Source organism: Peromyscus maniculatus, chromosome 14 (genome assembly GCF_049852395.1).
Source record: "Peromyscus maniculatus bairdii isolate BWxNUB_F1_BW_parent chromosome 14, HU_Pman_BW_mat_3.1, whole genome shotgun sequence".
Taxonomy (NCBI): Eukaryota; Metazoa; Chordata; class Mammalia; order Rodentia; family Cricetidae; genus Peromyscus; species Peromyscus maniculatus.
The window spans coordinates 33980000-33994676 of record NC_134865.1 but is presented as its reverse complement, the minus strand read 5'-3'; the positions used below and the strand labels follow the sequence as shown (position 1 = coordinate 33994676).

General features: G+C 41.4%; 1 protein-coding gene across 4 annotated transcripts in view; it reads left to right on the top strand.

Moving 5' to 3' along the window:
* Positions 1-14677, top strand: part of Crppa (CDP-L-ribitol pyrophosphorylase A) — a 298812-nt gene that overhangs the window by 44957 nt on the left and 239178 nt on the right. For all 4 annotated transcript variants that reach the window (XM_016002468.3, XM_006983945.4, XM_076550761.1 and 1 more), the window contains exon 3: positions 8291-8440. In XM_016002468.3, the coding sequence (XP_015857954.1) occupies positions 8291-8440 (150 nt within the window). The remainder of the gene's footprint in view (positions 1-8290; positions 8441-14677) is intronic.

Below are 14677 nucleotides of genomic sequence, written 5' to 3'. Positions count from 1 at the left end.
GTCCGCTGGTACCCTTCTGGCTGTTCAGCAGCATCCTTTGCTGGCTCTTCAGCTCGAGGTTTTAGAATGCCGGTGGCATACTTCCCCTGCAATCTAACCCAATTAGACGCTGGCCTTTCTGCAGGGGTAGGTTGAAGACCAATGTTTGAAGTTTGTTTTGATCCTAGTGGGTGGGAGTTTGCTAGCCTTGCTTCCTGTGTCTTCTGGTAAAGAGCCAGCCTTCCACTCAGCCTTTTTGGGTCTCACGTAGATTCCAGTATCCTCTTAACTGATCATTATAATAATCTCCTTTTTCTAAGAATGTGCTTAGTCTGAATTTCTCTCTGTGTGTGTGTGTGTGTTTTTTTTTTTTTGAGGGGGGTTTATAGATCTTTAATCTTAGACCCCTCCTCTCCCACTATGAAACCTTGCTACTGCTCTGGAGCTGTGGATGAGCATGGAGCTCTGTTGCTTTTGGAGTGACACCCTCTTCATCCTGCTGCCACTGAAAGAGAGCCTTGAAGAACGGGGCTGTCCTCCTGCCTCTCTTTTCCTGGCATAGACGCTTTGCGCTGCCCGTGAGCAGGAGAGCATCTGGGCCACATTGGCATGGTTTCAGTGCCTGCACAGGGTGCCGAGGGGACCACAGCCTCCCTGCTTTTTGCAGAATGAGCTGGAGCCCAGTGCCCCCAGCTTTTGTTTGTAGGTCTGTGGGGCGTTTACCCACCACCCCCACAGCTTCCCAGAGTTTTCTTGAGTGCGAGCAGCAGGAAATATTAGATAGAAGGATTTATAGCGGAGAATGTTGCGGAGATAAACAGATAGAAAATAAAGGATAGCCTCGAGAGGGCCTGGAACCTATTCCAACGGGCCCCGACTGTCTCTGGTCCAGGGTTTTTATAGAGACGCCAAGGGGTGGAGCAAAAGACCTCCTCCCCCAGCACAGCCAAGTGCAGACCATCTCAGACACCTGCACTCAGGCCCGTGGTCCTGATCATCCTCTATTCGGACCTGCTGGGTAAAGCCACGAGGAACCCTGGAACGGGCTCCCACAGGTCCCCCCTTCTTAATATATAAAAAAATAACTATTAATGGCTTACAGCAATCTCCATAGCTGTTACACCTCCCAGTATGGGAGTAGAGGATGATATAGATGGCATTTCTCTTTTGAATTAGGTCCAAGGTGACCACAGCAGTCTTAGCTGCCTCAAGCCCTTTCTAAACCAAAAACTCTTAAGGCAACTACAAACTTAAAGAATCCCTTAGCTTCATCATCACCATTAACAGGTTAACATAAATATTGCTATACATAGTTACAATTCTTTCAATCTTACAACTCAAAGCAAACTCTTAACAGAACCATTAGAATTAGCATATATGGTGCTATATATAGTTAACAATTTTCTCCGTCTTACAACTTTAACTCAGTCATTTGAATTTTCATGTTAACAGAACATAGGAAAAACTTCGATGTATTCACATCAAACTTAAACATTTCCTTAAATCCACAAAGCCAGGGTGCATTAATATCAATAGGTTTCTGCGAACATAATTCAATCTCATAGCTCCTCCTTTTCTTTATAATTTTTAAGCAAAATCTCAAGCCTAGTTAGAAAACCCAAACTTTTCTGTTTAAACAGTTCCATTTGTAACACAAAACCTGTTCAATAAGTAATTCCATTTTTACATAAACAGTTCCACAAAACAATTCATAAATCTCCAGTTAATAAAGCATATATGCATACACAAAATTGCATCTTGATTCTAAGTAGAAATACATTTCTTCATTTAAACAGTTCCATTTTTAACCCAATTCCAGAAAACTGTTCCTAGGTCATTACTATAAGTAAGCTCAAAATTGTCCCATTGCAATGAAATCTCTATTGTTCATTTCATTTAAGTACCAAAATTCAAATGATAAATATTGGTACTAGCCTTCCAAATTTGAAGAAATCCATAACCAAAATGTTTTTGTAATTTTATCTCATTTTAAGTTCAAAAAGTTCAAACAAGAAATAAATTCTGGTATCAGGCTTTCACTTCCAAATATGAAGAGACGTTTTTCAACCAAAACTTTTTGCAGTTAATAATTTTTGTTCAAACAAGCGTCTCTGCAACTTTTGTTCTCACAGACAGACCTTTTTAGTTTAGTAATATTTTAAACCGCACCGTTTTTGCTGTTAGCTCACGTTTTTCTGTGCTGCGTTGATATTCCATGGATCTCAGCTGCAGATGCCTTGTGCTGGTTCTGGCGTCCGCCATTCTTAGCTTCTTAGCGGCTTCTGGAGCTTTTGAAACCATTCAGACTGCCTACTTTGCAGTCTACTAGGACACTATCTCCTGTGTCTCAGGTGTTTTCACCATATACATTAGACTCACACTTAACATTTACACTTTTTCACAAACTCACATATAACATTTTTTTGCCTTGCAAAGCATTTAGACTCATATTCAACATTTACACATTTTTACAAACTCACATACAACATATTAACATCTACTTATTTATACTTTATAGAACTACTTTAGCAAATATATTTCCTATTAATTCTTATATACTTATCTTATTTCTTATTTAAACTTACATTTACAACTAGCATCTTACAAGCTTATATTCTTAAAGGAACTCTATAGATCTATTTTACAAACTTATATAGGTTATCATTAGCATATATCTAACTTAGCAAACACCTAAAGATTTCTTAACACAGATCTAACAAGACAGAATTTTTACAAACTCACATATCTTATTTTCATCTTTCTACGTCTTACTCTTTATTATCACCATCTCTATTAGAAAGATTCTCTTAACTAGACAGGAAGTACATACATCATTTTTAAAGTTTCCAGTTTCCAGTTAGCTTTGTTATAAAGCACTGGGATATAGTGAGTGTTGTCATTATAGAGTTGTGATACTTGTTGCTAGGGGATTGTAACATTCTCAGGACGAAGCCACACCCCAAAGTTGCGAGTGGGCCTTTTCAAACCAGCAGAGATGCACTGTCAACAGTAAACGGTTTTTAACTAGAGGCTGTCCCTTCACCCAAATTCATAATAGCTCCCCTAAGAACTTCAACTCAAACGTTTCTATCACAGCAGTACTTTTGGTTTGTTCTACTGAAAATTTTACGCTGAGGGTGAAATTATCATATTTAGCTGCTGCAAAGCTCTTCGCCAAAAACTGCACAGCTATTAGGTGGTATTTTAAGGATTTTAAAGTGACTTGTTTGTTCTTATAGGTAGCTTTTTGTCATCCAACTGCCATAAAAACTTTGTACAGCTATTAGGGTAAATAAGGCATTTTACCAACGGAGCCCCAAACCGCGAAGCGCCTAGTTCCGTATCCTTTCAATTTTTCATTGGAACTGACACTTAAACTCTTAGATGATTTTCCTCCTTCTTTTTAAAGGCTGTATTTTAAGTTTACCATGAATGTATTTTTGAGCTGACAAAAGTGTTTCAGGGCAATGTCGCCATCTTTAGCGGAAAAACTACCTTTCCCAGAATGCATTTCCCTTATATCAGTCCATAATAATATCAGTCCCACATCAGTCCCTTATATCAGTCCCTTATATCATTTCCCATAGTTCTTTTTGGGTCTGAGAGTCAACTGGTTCTCTTTTACCAGACTTGCTTACAAATTCTTGCCCGGAAGGTTTGAACAAAGTTTTTTGCTTTTGCAATGGGCGACTTGAACAAGCATTTTACATTTTCAGCTATGGGACATTGGGAGGTTTCTCTTCTCCTCAGCTGGCTTTAACAGGTGTCTCTCCTTCATCAGACATTGGCCCCCGAATCAGAACCACACCTGCCTCGTTAGCCGCATTGAGGCTGGCATTTCTGATAGCAACTTTGCTCGGGGCTTGTGTTTGCTTTAGCCAGTCAGTGAAAAACAAGATCATGTACAACAGCTTTTCTATAGCTCCTTCAGAGAGATTTTCTCCCACTGATCTTATTCTCATTTCACTTGTTCCTTCCCCCCCAGATGCAGAGCTTCAGCTGTCTGTCTGCGGCTCTGTACCTCTGCTAGCTGCCTTTGGAGGTAGGGGCTTTTCTTTCTCCCCCTGAATCGGCCTCAAATTCTAGCAGCTTTTTCAGGTCATACATTTTCTGGGGAGGTATCTGTCCCTTCTCTGTTTCTTCAGAGTCTTTCTCGCAGACAGTTCCCAGTTTGGTCTCAGTTTATCCCCTCTACCCCAGAAACAGTTTCCGACACTACAGCAGCGGCTTTCCCTGCTACTGAAGGTAGGGGCTTTTTGTCCGTTTGTTTTCGGGGTCTGTGCGGTTTGTGTACAGACTGAAAATCCAACAAGGGAGGTTTTTGCCATCTCTAAACTCCCATTAGGAAGGTGTTTTGCCTCATCAGGCCTTCACCTGGCCCAGTCCCCCAGTGGGTTGTCTTTGCTTGTCTGGGTGCTTAAGGACAGAGCTTATGCCAGAGGCAATCACCCCTCAGGGCAACACTCCCTCATCTCATCTCATCTCATCTCATCTCATCTCATCGGGAGTCAGTTGAAACAAAGCTTTTCTCAAGGAGGTGCTTTCTCTGATAGAAAAGAAAGCTTTACTCCTGGTTAGTTCTGTTCTTCCCTGGCTGGACTTTCCCCAGACAGCGTTCTGACTCGGCAGCACAACTGCTTCAGACACAGTTCAGCTTTACTGTTTTCTCAGAAAGGTCCTTTCTCTGATAGGAAAGCTTTTTCTCAGATTTCTTTTTGCATTTGTGGACCTATCAACCCCGGGACTTGTAGGAGAGTGGACAACTGTGCCGTTCCCACTGGCTTTAGCTTTGTTTTGTTCATTAGCAATCTTCCCCTGGGTCCTGCACCTTCCTGCCTCAGCTCTGTGTTCCAGGAAGTTTGCCACTGCAGGAACCCTAGTATCCCCGAAATGCACTCCAACTCAGAGACGCTGGCCAGTCGCCTCTGGGTTTTTGCTCAGAAGTGAGGATACAATGCTAACAGTTTCAGGGAATCTTTGCATAAGACGATGAGGAGCACCTTTTCATTCTGAAACGCTCACTCAGAACCTTTGCTGCCTCAGCTCGGCTGTAACTGAAAAGCTTGGCTTTTTTGCTTTTCTCTGGTAAAGTTTCCAGCCCTTTTGGGCTCTCTGTAGCTCTTCACCCACACTCTCCCCAAGCGTTTCCCTTAGGGTACTCTGACCCACTGTCTTTTACTAGCTTGAAGAGACAGAGCTTAGAAGAGGTTTTTAGAAACTTGTCCCTGCCTCCTGCATTGCAGGGAGGATTGTTAAAGCTTGAAAGAGAACTTAGGTTTTGCTGTCTTAAGTTTGTTGTTTTCCCTTAGAGCTAATCACAGGTGGTCCCCATACTAATATCTTCAGGTGATTCTAATTTTTGTCCTTCTGAGAGAGCGAGTTTTGAAAGGCTTTAGTTTCTAAGTTTCTTAAGAGATAGATTAAGGCTTTTTAAGAGAGTTTTTTCCCCCAAATTTTTCAAGAAAAGCTTTAGAGTTTAAGAGAAAGATTTTTCCCCCAGGAGAAAGACCAACTTTTCCCAAAACTTCCCAACTTTAAACTTTGACTTCTTACACCCCCATTTTTGCTTCAGGGAGAAATTACTTTCTCCTGCTGCTTGGATTTGGCTTTTCAGCTGTCCCCAGGTCAAAAGCTTCCATAGGAAACTTTTCCTTCCCCATAAGCTCCAAGAAGAGCTTTTTTACTACCCGAAAAGCCCAAAGAAAGATTTTTTTCCCAGTTTGCTTTCAAAGCCCCCAAAGTTAGAAAATTGAGTTTTTCTGTCTAGTTGCCTTACTTATTTTTTCCTACATAATCTTATACTTCTAAGTTTTTCCTAAACTATATTACTACCCTATATCTTATACTTATCACAGATAGAAATTGAGAAAGGGATAGAAGATAGAAAATTTTGACAGAAGAGAATTTCGCTGCAGCATCGGACATCCTTCCAGTCCGCTTTCCTTTTCTCTCGAGGATAAAACCCCTGCCTCACCAAAAAATATATATATATAAAAATATATATATTCCATAACACCGGCATGCCTTTCCACTGGCAGGGCTGACTCAGCACTTTCACCAAAAACTCTGTAATAAAACTATTATTTTCCTTTATCTTTAGTCCCTATTACTTTGTCTTAAGTCCCTGTTCATTTGTCTTTAGTCCCCCCTTTTTTTTTGTCCCTTTTTTTCTTTAGTCCCTTTTTCCCCCTTTTTTTAGTCCCTTTTTTCCCCTTTCTTTAGTCCCTTTTTTTCTTTAGTCCCTGTTCACGGCGCCATTCTGTGGGGCGTTTACCCACCACCCCCACAGCTTCCCAGAGTTTTCTTGAGTGCGAGCAGCAGGAAATATTAGATAGAAGGATTTATAGCGGAGAATGTTGCGGAGATAAACAGATAGAAAATAAAGGATAGCCTCGAGAGGGCCTGGAACCTATTCCAACGGGCCCCGACTGTCTCTGGTCCAGGGTTTTTATAGAGACGCCAAGGGGTGGAGCAAAAGACCTCCTCCCCCAGCACAGCCAAGTGCAGACCATCTCAGACACCTGCACTCAGGCCCGTGGTCCTGATCATCCTCTATTCGGACCTGCTGGGTAAAGCCACGAGGAACCCTGGAACGGGCTCCCACATAGGTCCCCTCCTCCCACGCTCCCTGCTTATCCCCCCCCTCCCCTCTCCTGCTTTAAGCTCTGCTGCCTCGTGAAGCTGCTGCTCCATTGGGCTGCGGACGGAGGAGAAGCAGGTCACTGCCTAAGGGCCACACACGCTTTTCTTTTCTCAACCAAGACTCAGGTTGTCTTGAGTAAGTTGTTATCTGCTGGAGGCCCTCGGGGCAGCTCCCATAGGCTTCCCGTGGCTGCTTTAAAAATACCTTTCATACCTTTCATTGCCTGTTTCACCGGGAAAAGCCTGTGAAGCTCTTTGCCCTCCCAATTTGGATATCTCATATTCTCTCTTAGTTTTTTCCTTTTCTTTCTTCTTTCTTTATGGCCTGATATGGAATTCTAGTACTGCCTATAGGTAGCTGTCATGGAAATTTAATATTTTCCTTAAAAGTCAGGGTGAAAGTGTTTCTTCCCCATTTGACACTTAAATGTCCCTGTGGTAGGTGTTGGGCACTATTTCCCTCCCTCACTTTTGGCCCCATTTGGACTTGATGTGCTGGAAACATTGCTGCAGTTATAGACTGTCTCCTCGGTTCATACATTAGCTGTGTTTTCACCCAGCTGGCTGTAAACTGGCTTCCGTAAACTCACACGTGGACTGTCTTGCTCAGATGATGTATGTTCTCCTCAGAGCACACTATTCTGTTTGTTTATTGCCGTCATGAGCTGAGATTGTCATGTAACAATTCTGTGAAGAAATGGCGCGTTGAAGTGAAGAGAAGGGTGAGCTGACCGCCCCCCATGGAGGCTTACTGTGAGGCCACTTAATCGGGGTAGCTGTCTGGTAGGACAGTCAAGGCCACGTTACAAGGGAAACCCTATTGAAAGTAGAGGGCAGAAGGTCAGTCATGGAGGACCATCCTTAATGTGCATTTCAGCTGCAGCCATTAATAAGACAGAGCTTTCCTTGTAGAAATGGAAATGAATGGATGCCTTGCCTGAGGAAGTGCAGCATTGACATTATATTTGAAAAGAACTGTTTGTAAAATGAATTAGAGCAAGACATAAATTCATTGTTATTCAGGTTGTTTAGTCTCAAATGGAGATCCTGGGGAGTTTGTTTCTTTAATGATCCAATGTGTAAATTAAATTTTCTGAAAGCACACTCATTTCTAAGCATTCATTTGAAACTCATTTTAATTGTTTCACAATAGACTCTCTCCCTCCCGTCTTCAGGGAAAAGCCAGTTGTCTTGTAACATTCTGTTATAGAGTTTGACCTCAGTGACTTATGATGGAAAGGATTTTTTATTTCATGTATTTCCGTGTGTGTGAGATGTGTGAGGGGGCATGTGTCACAGTATGCATGTGAAAGTCAGTGGACCATCTCTGGGAGGCTGTTTTCTCCTTCTACCTTGTGGGTCCCAGGGATCAAACTCGTCATGTTGCCTGCCTGATGGGGAAAAGAAGTTGAATATATAATGAAAATAGTATTTCCATATTGAAGTGCATGCATGGAATTGCTCTTCTATGAGGTCAATTTTTAAATTTTATAAGTTAATTGTGAATTGAGCAAACATTTGTTTAGATGCTTTCTTGAGAGAGATTTTTAAAACTATGAAGATCTAGTTTTGGAAGTGAGACATAGAATTATGAGTTTTCCTCCAAATGCTCTGTAGGTAAAGTAAATATGCTTATGCTTTTCTTTCTTTCTTTTGTTTTGCCTTGTAGGCAGCAGGGGCAATTCGACCTCTGGTGTCCACTGTCATCAGTCCCGCTGCAGATGGCTGCTTGGACCACGCCCTGGACCGGGCCAAACACAGGGCAAGTGAAATGCCACAGGCTTTTCTCTTTGATGTGATCTATGAGGCGTATCAGCAGGTAAGAGTCTGGGCTCTCCAAAAGCCACTGTTCTGTTGTGCTTTTTAAAACTATGTCTACATTTGAATTTTCAGAAAGACCTACGAGACTCAGCTTGTAGCTGTAGTCCAGGGCAGAGTGTACCACAGCGGAGAAACGGGAGTACTCGATTGCCTTAGAACAGATACTCAGGCAGGGCGGGAAGAATCCATCTGGAAGCTGCTTAAGCTCTCTCCTTCTTTTGATGGGTCGCAGAGAGCAATTCCTGGAGCAATGGAAATGCAGGAACATGTGTGTCATGCTTAGAAATCCCTTAGAGGACCAGAGTCCAGGGTTGGGGGTGGGTGGGCTTTGTCACATAGATGTCCTCTGGCCAGCACATCCAGAAATTCCACATTCTTAGGAGAAATGCAGATGTTCACTGTAAACATGGCTATGCATTCAGATAAATATCCCATACCAGTACCCTCCCAAACACTGGTCCACACCTGTCTTATAAACAGGTCTTCTTGAGGACAGTAGTTTCAGGCCTAATATGGTGAATTTTCTGCACAGATACCTGGACATCTTAATTAAATATTTAAGTTAACTAAGTATAAAAATATCACCCCGGAAATTGATACTGGAATATCTGTAGTTTTTCTTTCATTTGGAAAGATTCTGTACTTACATAATTTTATTGCTATTTATTTACATATTTGAATAAGTCATTATTGAGTGTCATATAATTGATCTATCAGAAACTTTCTTAGTAAAACAAGTTGGAGTAACTCAGTGCCCAACTGGCATTGGATAATCAGTAAATGTGTTGAAAGAGATGGGCAGTTAAGGTTATAAGGTAATGAAAATAGAGACATTTATACTAAATATGTTAGATATAGTTAGGTTAGGGAATGGTAGTGGTTATTCCCATACATACATTCAATTATCAATACTTGGCTATGGTTACTTTTTGAAGATTGATTATGTAGACTTTTATTTCAATGAGAAATTCAGACATAATTTTTCTTTTCTTAAAGTAAATTGGAATATAGGACATTACTTTGAGAATTTTATTTTAATTAACCTCATTATTCTATTACGGATTTCTCCAAGTGGAGTTCACATATCCCACAGACTAAATGTTGCTGAGCTCTACTCTGCCATTAGCACATTTCTGAGATTTGTGAAAGTGTTTACTAGTTTTAATATATACCCTTGTGTATTGTTGTGATTTGAATATGAACTGTCCACCACAGGCTCATGTATTGAACACTTGGCGCCAGTCAGGTGGTGCTATTTTAGAAGGCAGTAGAAACTTTATGATGAAGGCTGGAGGAAGTAGGCTGTGGGTGCCATGCCTTGGACAGAAAAGTCTTGTGCTGTTTTCTTTTATTTTACTTTTTGGTTTCTTGAGACAAGATTGCATGAGTCTGAACTCAGACTATCTGTGTAACCAAGGCTGGCCTTGGCCTCCTGTGCTGAGGTTATGAGCATGAACCACCATGCCTGCCCTGGTCTCATTCTGTATCTTTTTCTTTGCTTCCTTACCACCATGATATGAGTAGTTCTTGTCTTTGATGTTGGACTGAAACCTCTGAAATCATGAATTAAGTACATCCTTCTTCCCTTAAGTTGTTCCGTCAGGTATTTTGTCATGGTAATGAAAAGCCCAAGACATAGAACATATTTATGATAATTGGGATAATTTAGATAGTGTAATATGATGCTCTAATATTTAGAATGGATTTGAAGGTAAAATTGGGAAAAGTCTCCTAGTAGATTGAATATCACATACCAAAGATAGGGAAGAATCATTAGCCCAAAGACTTGTTCTGAGAAGCTAGGATGCAGTTATCTTTTTCTGAGATGGAAGTGAAGGTTTCACTTATAAGATGTGATTCTTTCTAGACCTAGTATTGTGAATGTTTAGAAAGTATAGTGAAGAGTAAAGACTGCTATGTGTAGAACATAGACTTGCTCCGTGGAATGTCTGATGGGTTGGTTAATAGCAGGATGATGCTAAAAGTTCTTATTTCATCTTGTATCTTCTTCTGTTGCTTTAAGACTTGGAATCAGATCCCAAGGCAACTGTGCATAAAAATGTTAGTCATTAAAGACTGCATAGAACTCTTCCTTTTCAAGGCTGAAGAATCCAAAAGAGGAGAACTCAAGTATTTTCAGTGGATTCTCAACTTCCAGCTTCTATAAGCTCTCTTCCAGAATCCTGGAGTGGAGTCTAAAAGTCTTCAATCATTTCCCCAAGTTTTTCAGGGGCAGGAGAGCCTTTCAAGCCATCATTCCATGTTGAGGAGCAATCACAAAATTGAATTATTTTCTTTAAGAAGAAGCAATATGGGAACAAAATTACCACTTGTTTCAGGACGACAGTTTTGGTAGACAGACATCATGTAAACAGAAGCTGATTGGCTTCCTTAACATCAACAATTCTTTAAGCACCAGGTGGAAAGATGGTATTGACTAGAACTGGGATAATGACCAATTAGACCGCAGTTTGATAGAGACCACTGGACTCTGCACACTTCTTGTTTCCCTTCTGTGGAATCATAGAACTTATGTTAATATCTTAAGCAACAGCGCTTACTTACCAAGCCAGGGTTACCTGATCATGATCTGTGGGAATGTCATCTATCAGGCCTGGTTGGAAGGTCACAGCAAGACTGAGGCTGAGACAAGCTCATTGCAAGCAATCAGACTTTTTATACCCTTATCAGAAACAGAATATAGAGGCGGTTTCCAGGATCAATACAATGGTAGTTGCCAGGATACAGGGATGTTTTTAGGCTATACAGGATATACAAGATTTATGTCAGCTGGGCGGCAGTGGCACACGCCTTAATCCCTGCAGTCAGGAGGCAGAGCCAGGCAGATCTCTGTGAGTTCAAGGCCAGCCTGGTCTACAGAGCAAGATCCAGGATGGAGAAACCCTGTTTCAAAAAAAAACCAAAAAACTAATGTCTAAAACTAACTGTCCTGTCAAACTTTTATATGTTTTACTGACTTCTAGGGAATGGAGAGAAACACAGGCAGCCTGAATGCTTCCCTGCCTGAGGGAGTGCCTCGGTTTCTCAGGAACTGGAAGTCACACAGTGTCCCAGGACCCATGGACACTATAATCTGAAAGGCCTGTTACACATGCCTCTCAAGGCAGCTAGACCAAGCTGCCATGATTTGCTGCTGTTCCCCCTTTTTATTTTTTAAGTGCAGAATATGCAAGTCTATCTTCAAAGCAGGCATGGAGTAGCAAATCATTCTCAAGGCTGTAATGCTTCTCAGTATAACCACCAAAATTTCTCAGGGGCTTTCCTATGGACCACAGTTTAGAAGTTCCATTAGAGACACAAAAAATAATGACCAAAAATCTTTGCTAGGTTTTGCACAGCACCAGAGAAGGGTGATTCACTTAACTTTGAATACTAACTGGTTAATATTTCATCATTCAAGGCCTCAACATCAATGCTTACATTGTCATGTGACTGTATTCCTGTAAGATGACTACGAATCTGACTCCAGTTAAATTGAGAATAATTAACATAAGTGGGGATGTTTTTGTCTTCCCATTTAACAAAGTCAAACACAGGATCAGGTGCATTGTGCTCGGTGTGTCTCAGCAGTAACAAGCGCATTCAACAGCGGCAACACATGAAGGAGCAGCATTCTGCAGTCACAGTCTCCCGCTGAGACTTTTCCCTCAGTCACTGTTGGTAGAGACTCCGTTCTTGGCTTGATGACTCCCGCACTCTGTTCATTGTGTTTTCTTCAGGGGAAGCCTCCGTAGATACTCTTGATCCTTTCCATTCACCTTCCACAGGTCGAGTCAGACTTTCCGATACCCACACCGGCTTTTCAGTACCCTGAGGAAACATGCAAACAAAGCCACAGCTCCCGTGAACTTCTAGATCTGGGCCGTTCCATTGACCAGACAACATCTCTCTAAAGGACCGTGATCCAAAATTATTTTGGAGGGGCCCAAAGTGCTCTATAGCAGTAAGGCCAAATTTAAAATTTGGCTAAGCCTTGCCCAAATTAAAAACAAAATTAAAGTGTATATAGAATAGAATATAAAAATCTCGTGAGGAGTAGCTATACTACCTTTTCCCTCTCCTTTATTTTAAATAACGTTTAAGTTGTCCATTAGTTTTTTCCACAAAAGATTACTTTGGGGGTTATGTGGAACGCCTGTGATGTGGCTCACAGCGTTCTGTTGGCAAAATTCCTGAAAGGGTTTGGCTGTGTCTGCAGGACCATTGTCAGTTTTCAGTGTTTCACAAGGGCCTGAAACAGTATAGGCTCTTAGTAAAAAGGTGATAACACCCTTAACTGCTTCTTCTGATAGGGGAACAGCAAAAATGAGCAGCGAGTAGGTGTCCCCAATGATGCGAACATATTTCAGTCTACCAAAACTAGGGTCACAAGTAACATACATGAGCCAAATATGATGTAGCTATAATCCTCAGAGTTACGCCATAAGAGGGAAGAGGCATGACACTAACTTTTACCCATGGAGGGCATTAAACCTGTTTTCAAGGCTGAAGCATTTTTTGATGAAAGTGTACATGAGATTCTCATGCTTCCTTTAGACTGTTCATTCCTAGGAAAAGAGCCAGTGATAAAAGGGAGTCTGCCTTTGCATTTCCCTCAGATAGAGGTCCTGAAAAATTAGAAGGTGACCTAATATGGCCAAAATAAACTGGGTTTTCCCACTGCTGCAATTCCTGTTGAATTAATTGTAATAAATCATGATTAGAGGTGCTTGGTGAAGTGATCCATGCTGCTTCTAGACACTGTATTTCGAGGACTGTGTATGTGAGTCAGAGTTGCAGTTTAGAGGTTGAGGGTGGCATTATAAGGTGTTGTAAATCATGCGTCATTCCATCTGCTGTGCAGAAGCAGTTGGGTGAGTGAAAATCATCAAAGCCTCTCTAGACACCAGGGCACCTTAATCTTCCGGGGCATGTGCTAATACTGTTTGTGTAGAGGGTACTAGCTGAAGCCTGGTACTTTTAGGAATAGAATAGCATGTCTTGATGTAAAATCAGCAAGTTTACTGGAAAGAAAATGATTGTTAATTTGAAAGAGATATACAGCAAAAGCCAGTTCCACATCATCTGAAGTATTCAACAAAATTCCACCTGTTTTGTATCGTAAGGATTACAATCTAAAGGGCTAAACCAAGTTTTACCTCTATCAACATCTTTTAGCATTTTAATATTTTTAGCAGAAATCAGAATACCATCCATGTAATGTATAGCAAAAGTAAGAGGAAACAGCTCTCTATCTCTGCTTAAAGCAGTAGCAACAAATTTTTGACATAGTTAAGGCACTATTGGCCCTTGGAGGGCTGTAGCCAGAGTTAGCTCTCGAAGGCCAATGCCAGCACAGAGGTGGATGTAATCATTAGGATCCCCTTTCTTCCCAGAGGGATGGATGCAGTCTGGTATGTAGCATTAGCATTCTCATACACTAGTTGCTTTGACAATAATCACCCCTGCCTCTCTATCAACCACCAGGCAACTGACTGCCTGCAAAAGCAGGCCCAGTCTAATTTCATGTCTTTCTTCCAGAATCTGGTAACTCATGCCTTGCTTGCAGTACCAAAGCATTTGTTTGTCCACAAACCTCAAAAGGAAATGTAATTTGTTGTTGAGCATCACTGTACATGCCTTCTCTTGCTAACATTTCAAAAGTTGTGGGCATATTATTTTGTTGATTTCTTTTTTTTTTTTTTTTTTTTTTTTTTTTTTTTTTTTGGTTTTTCGAGACAGGGTTTCTCTGTGTAGCTTTGCGCCTTTCCTGGAACTCACTTGGTAGTCCAGGCTGGCCTCGAACTCACAGAGATTCGCCTGCCTCTGCCTCCCGAGTGCTGGGATTAAAGGCGTGCGCCACCACCGCCCGGCTATTTTGTTGATTTCTAATAGCTTGGTCTTGACATCTTTCTGAATAGTCAGTCCTCCACTGTCTGTATTCACCCCCAGTAGGACAAGTTTTTGTCAAGACTTTCCAGTCAACAGGAATAAAAGCATCCCTAGAAATAAAATCAAGGAGAGAAACATTAAAGAACCTTTGGCCCATATTGAGCACAAGCCTGCCTAAGATCCTTAAGAGTCTTAAATGAAATGAGTATATATTTTCTACCTCACTGTGCCTGGTTATTAGGATCGGGTATTTCACTCACCGGGAAAAGAGAAAATCATTCTATGTCCTCTCCCATCTCCAGGACTCAGTACAGAGTCTCTGGTATGGGAGACCTGTACCATG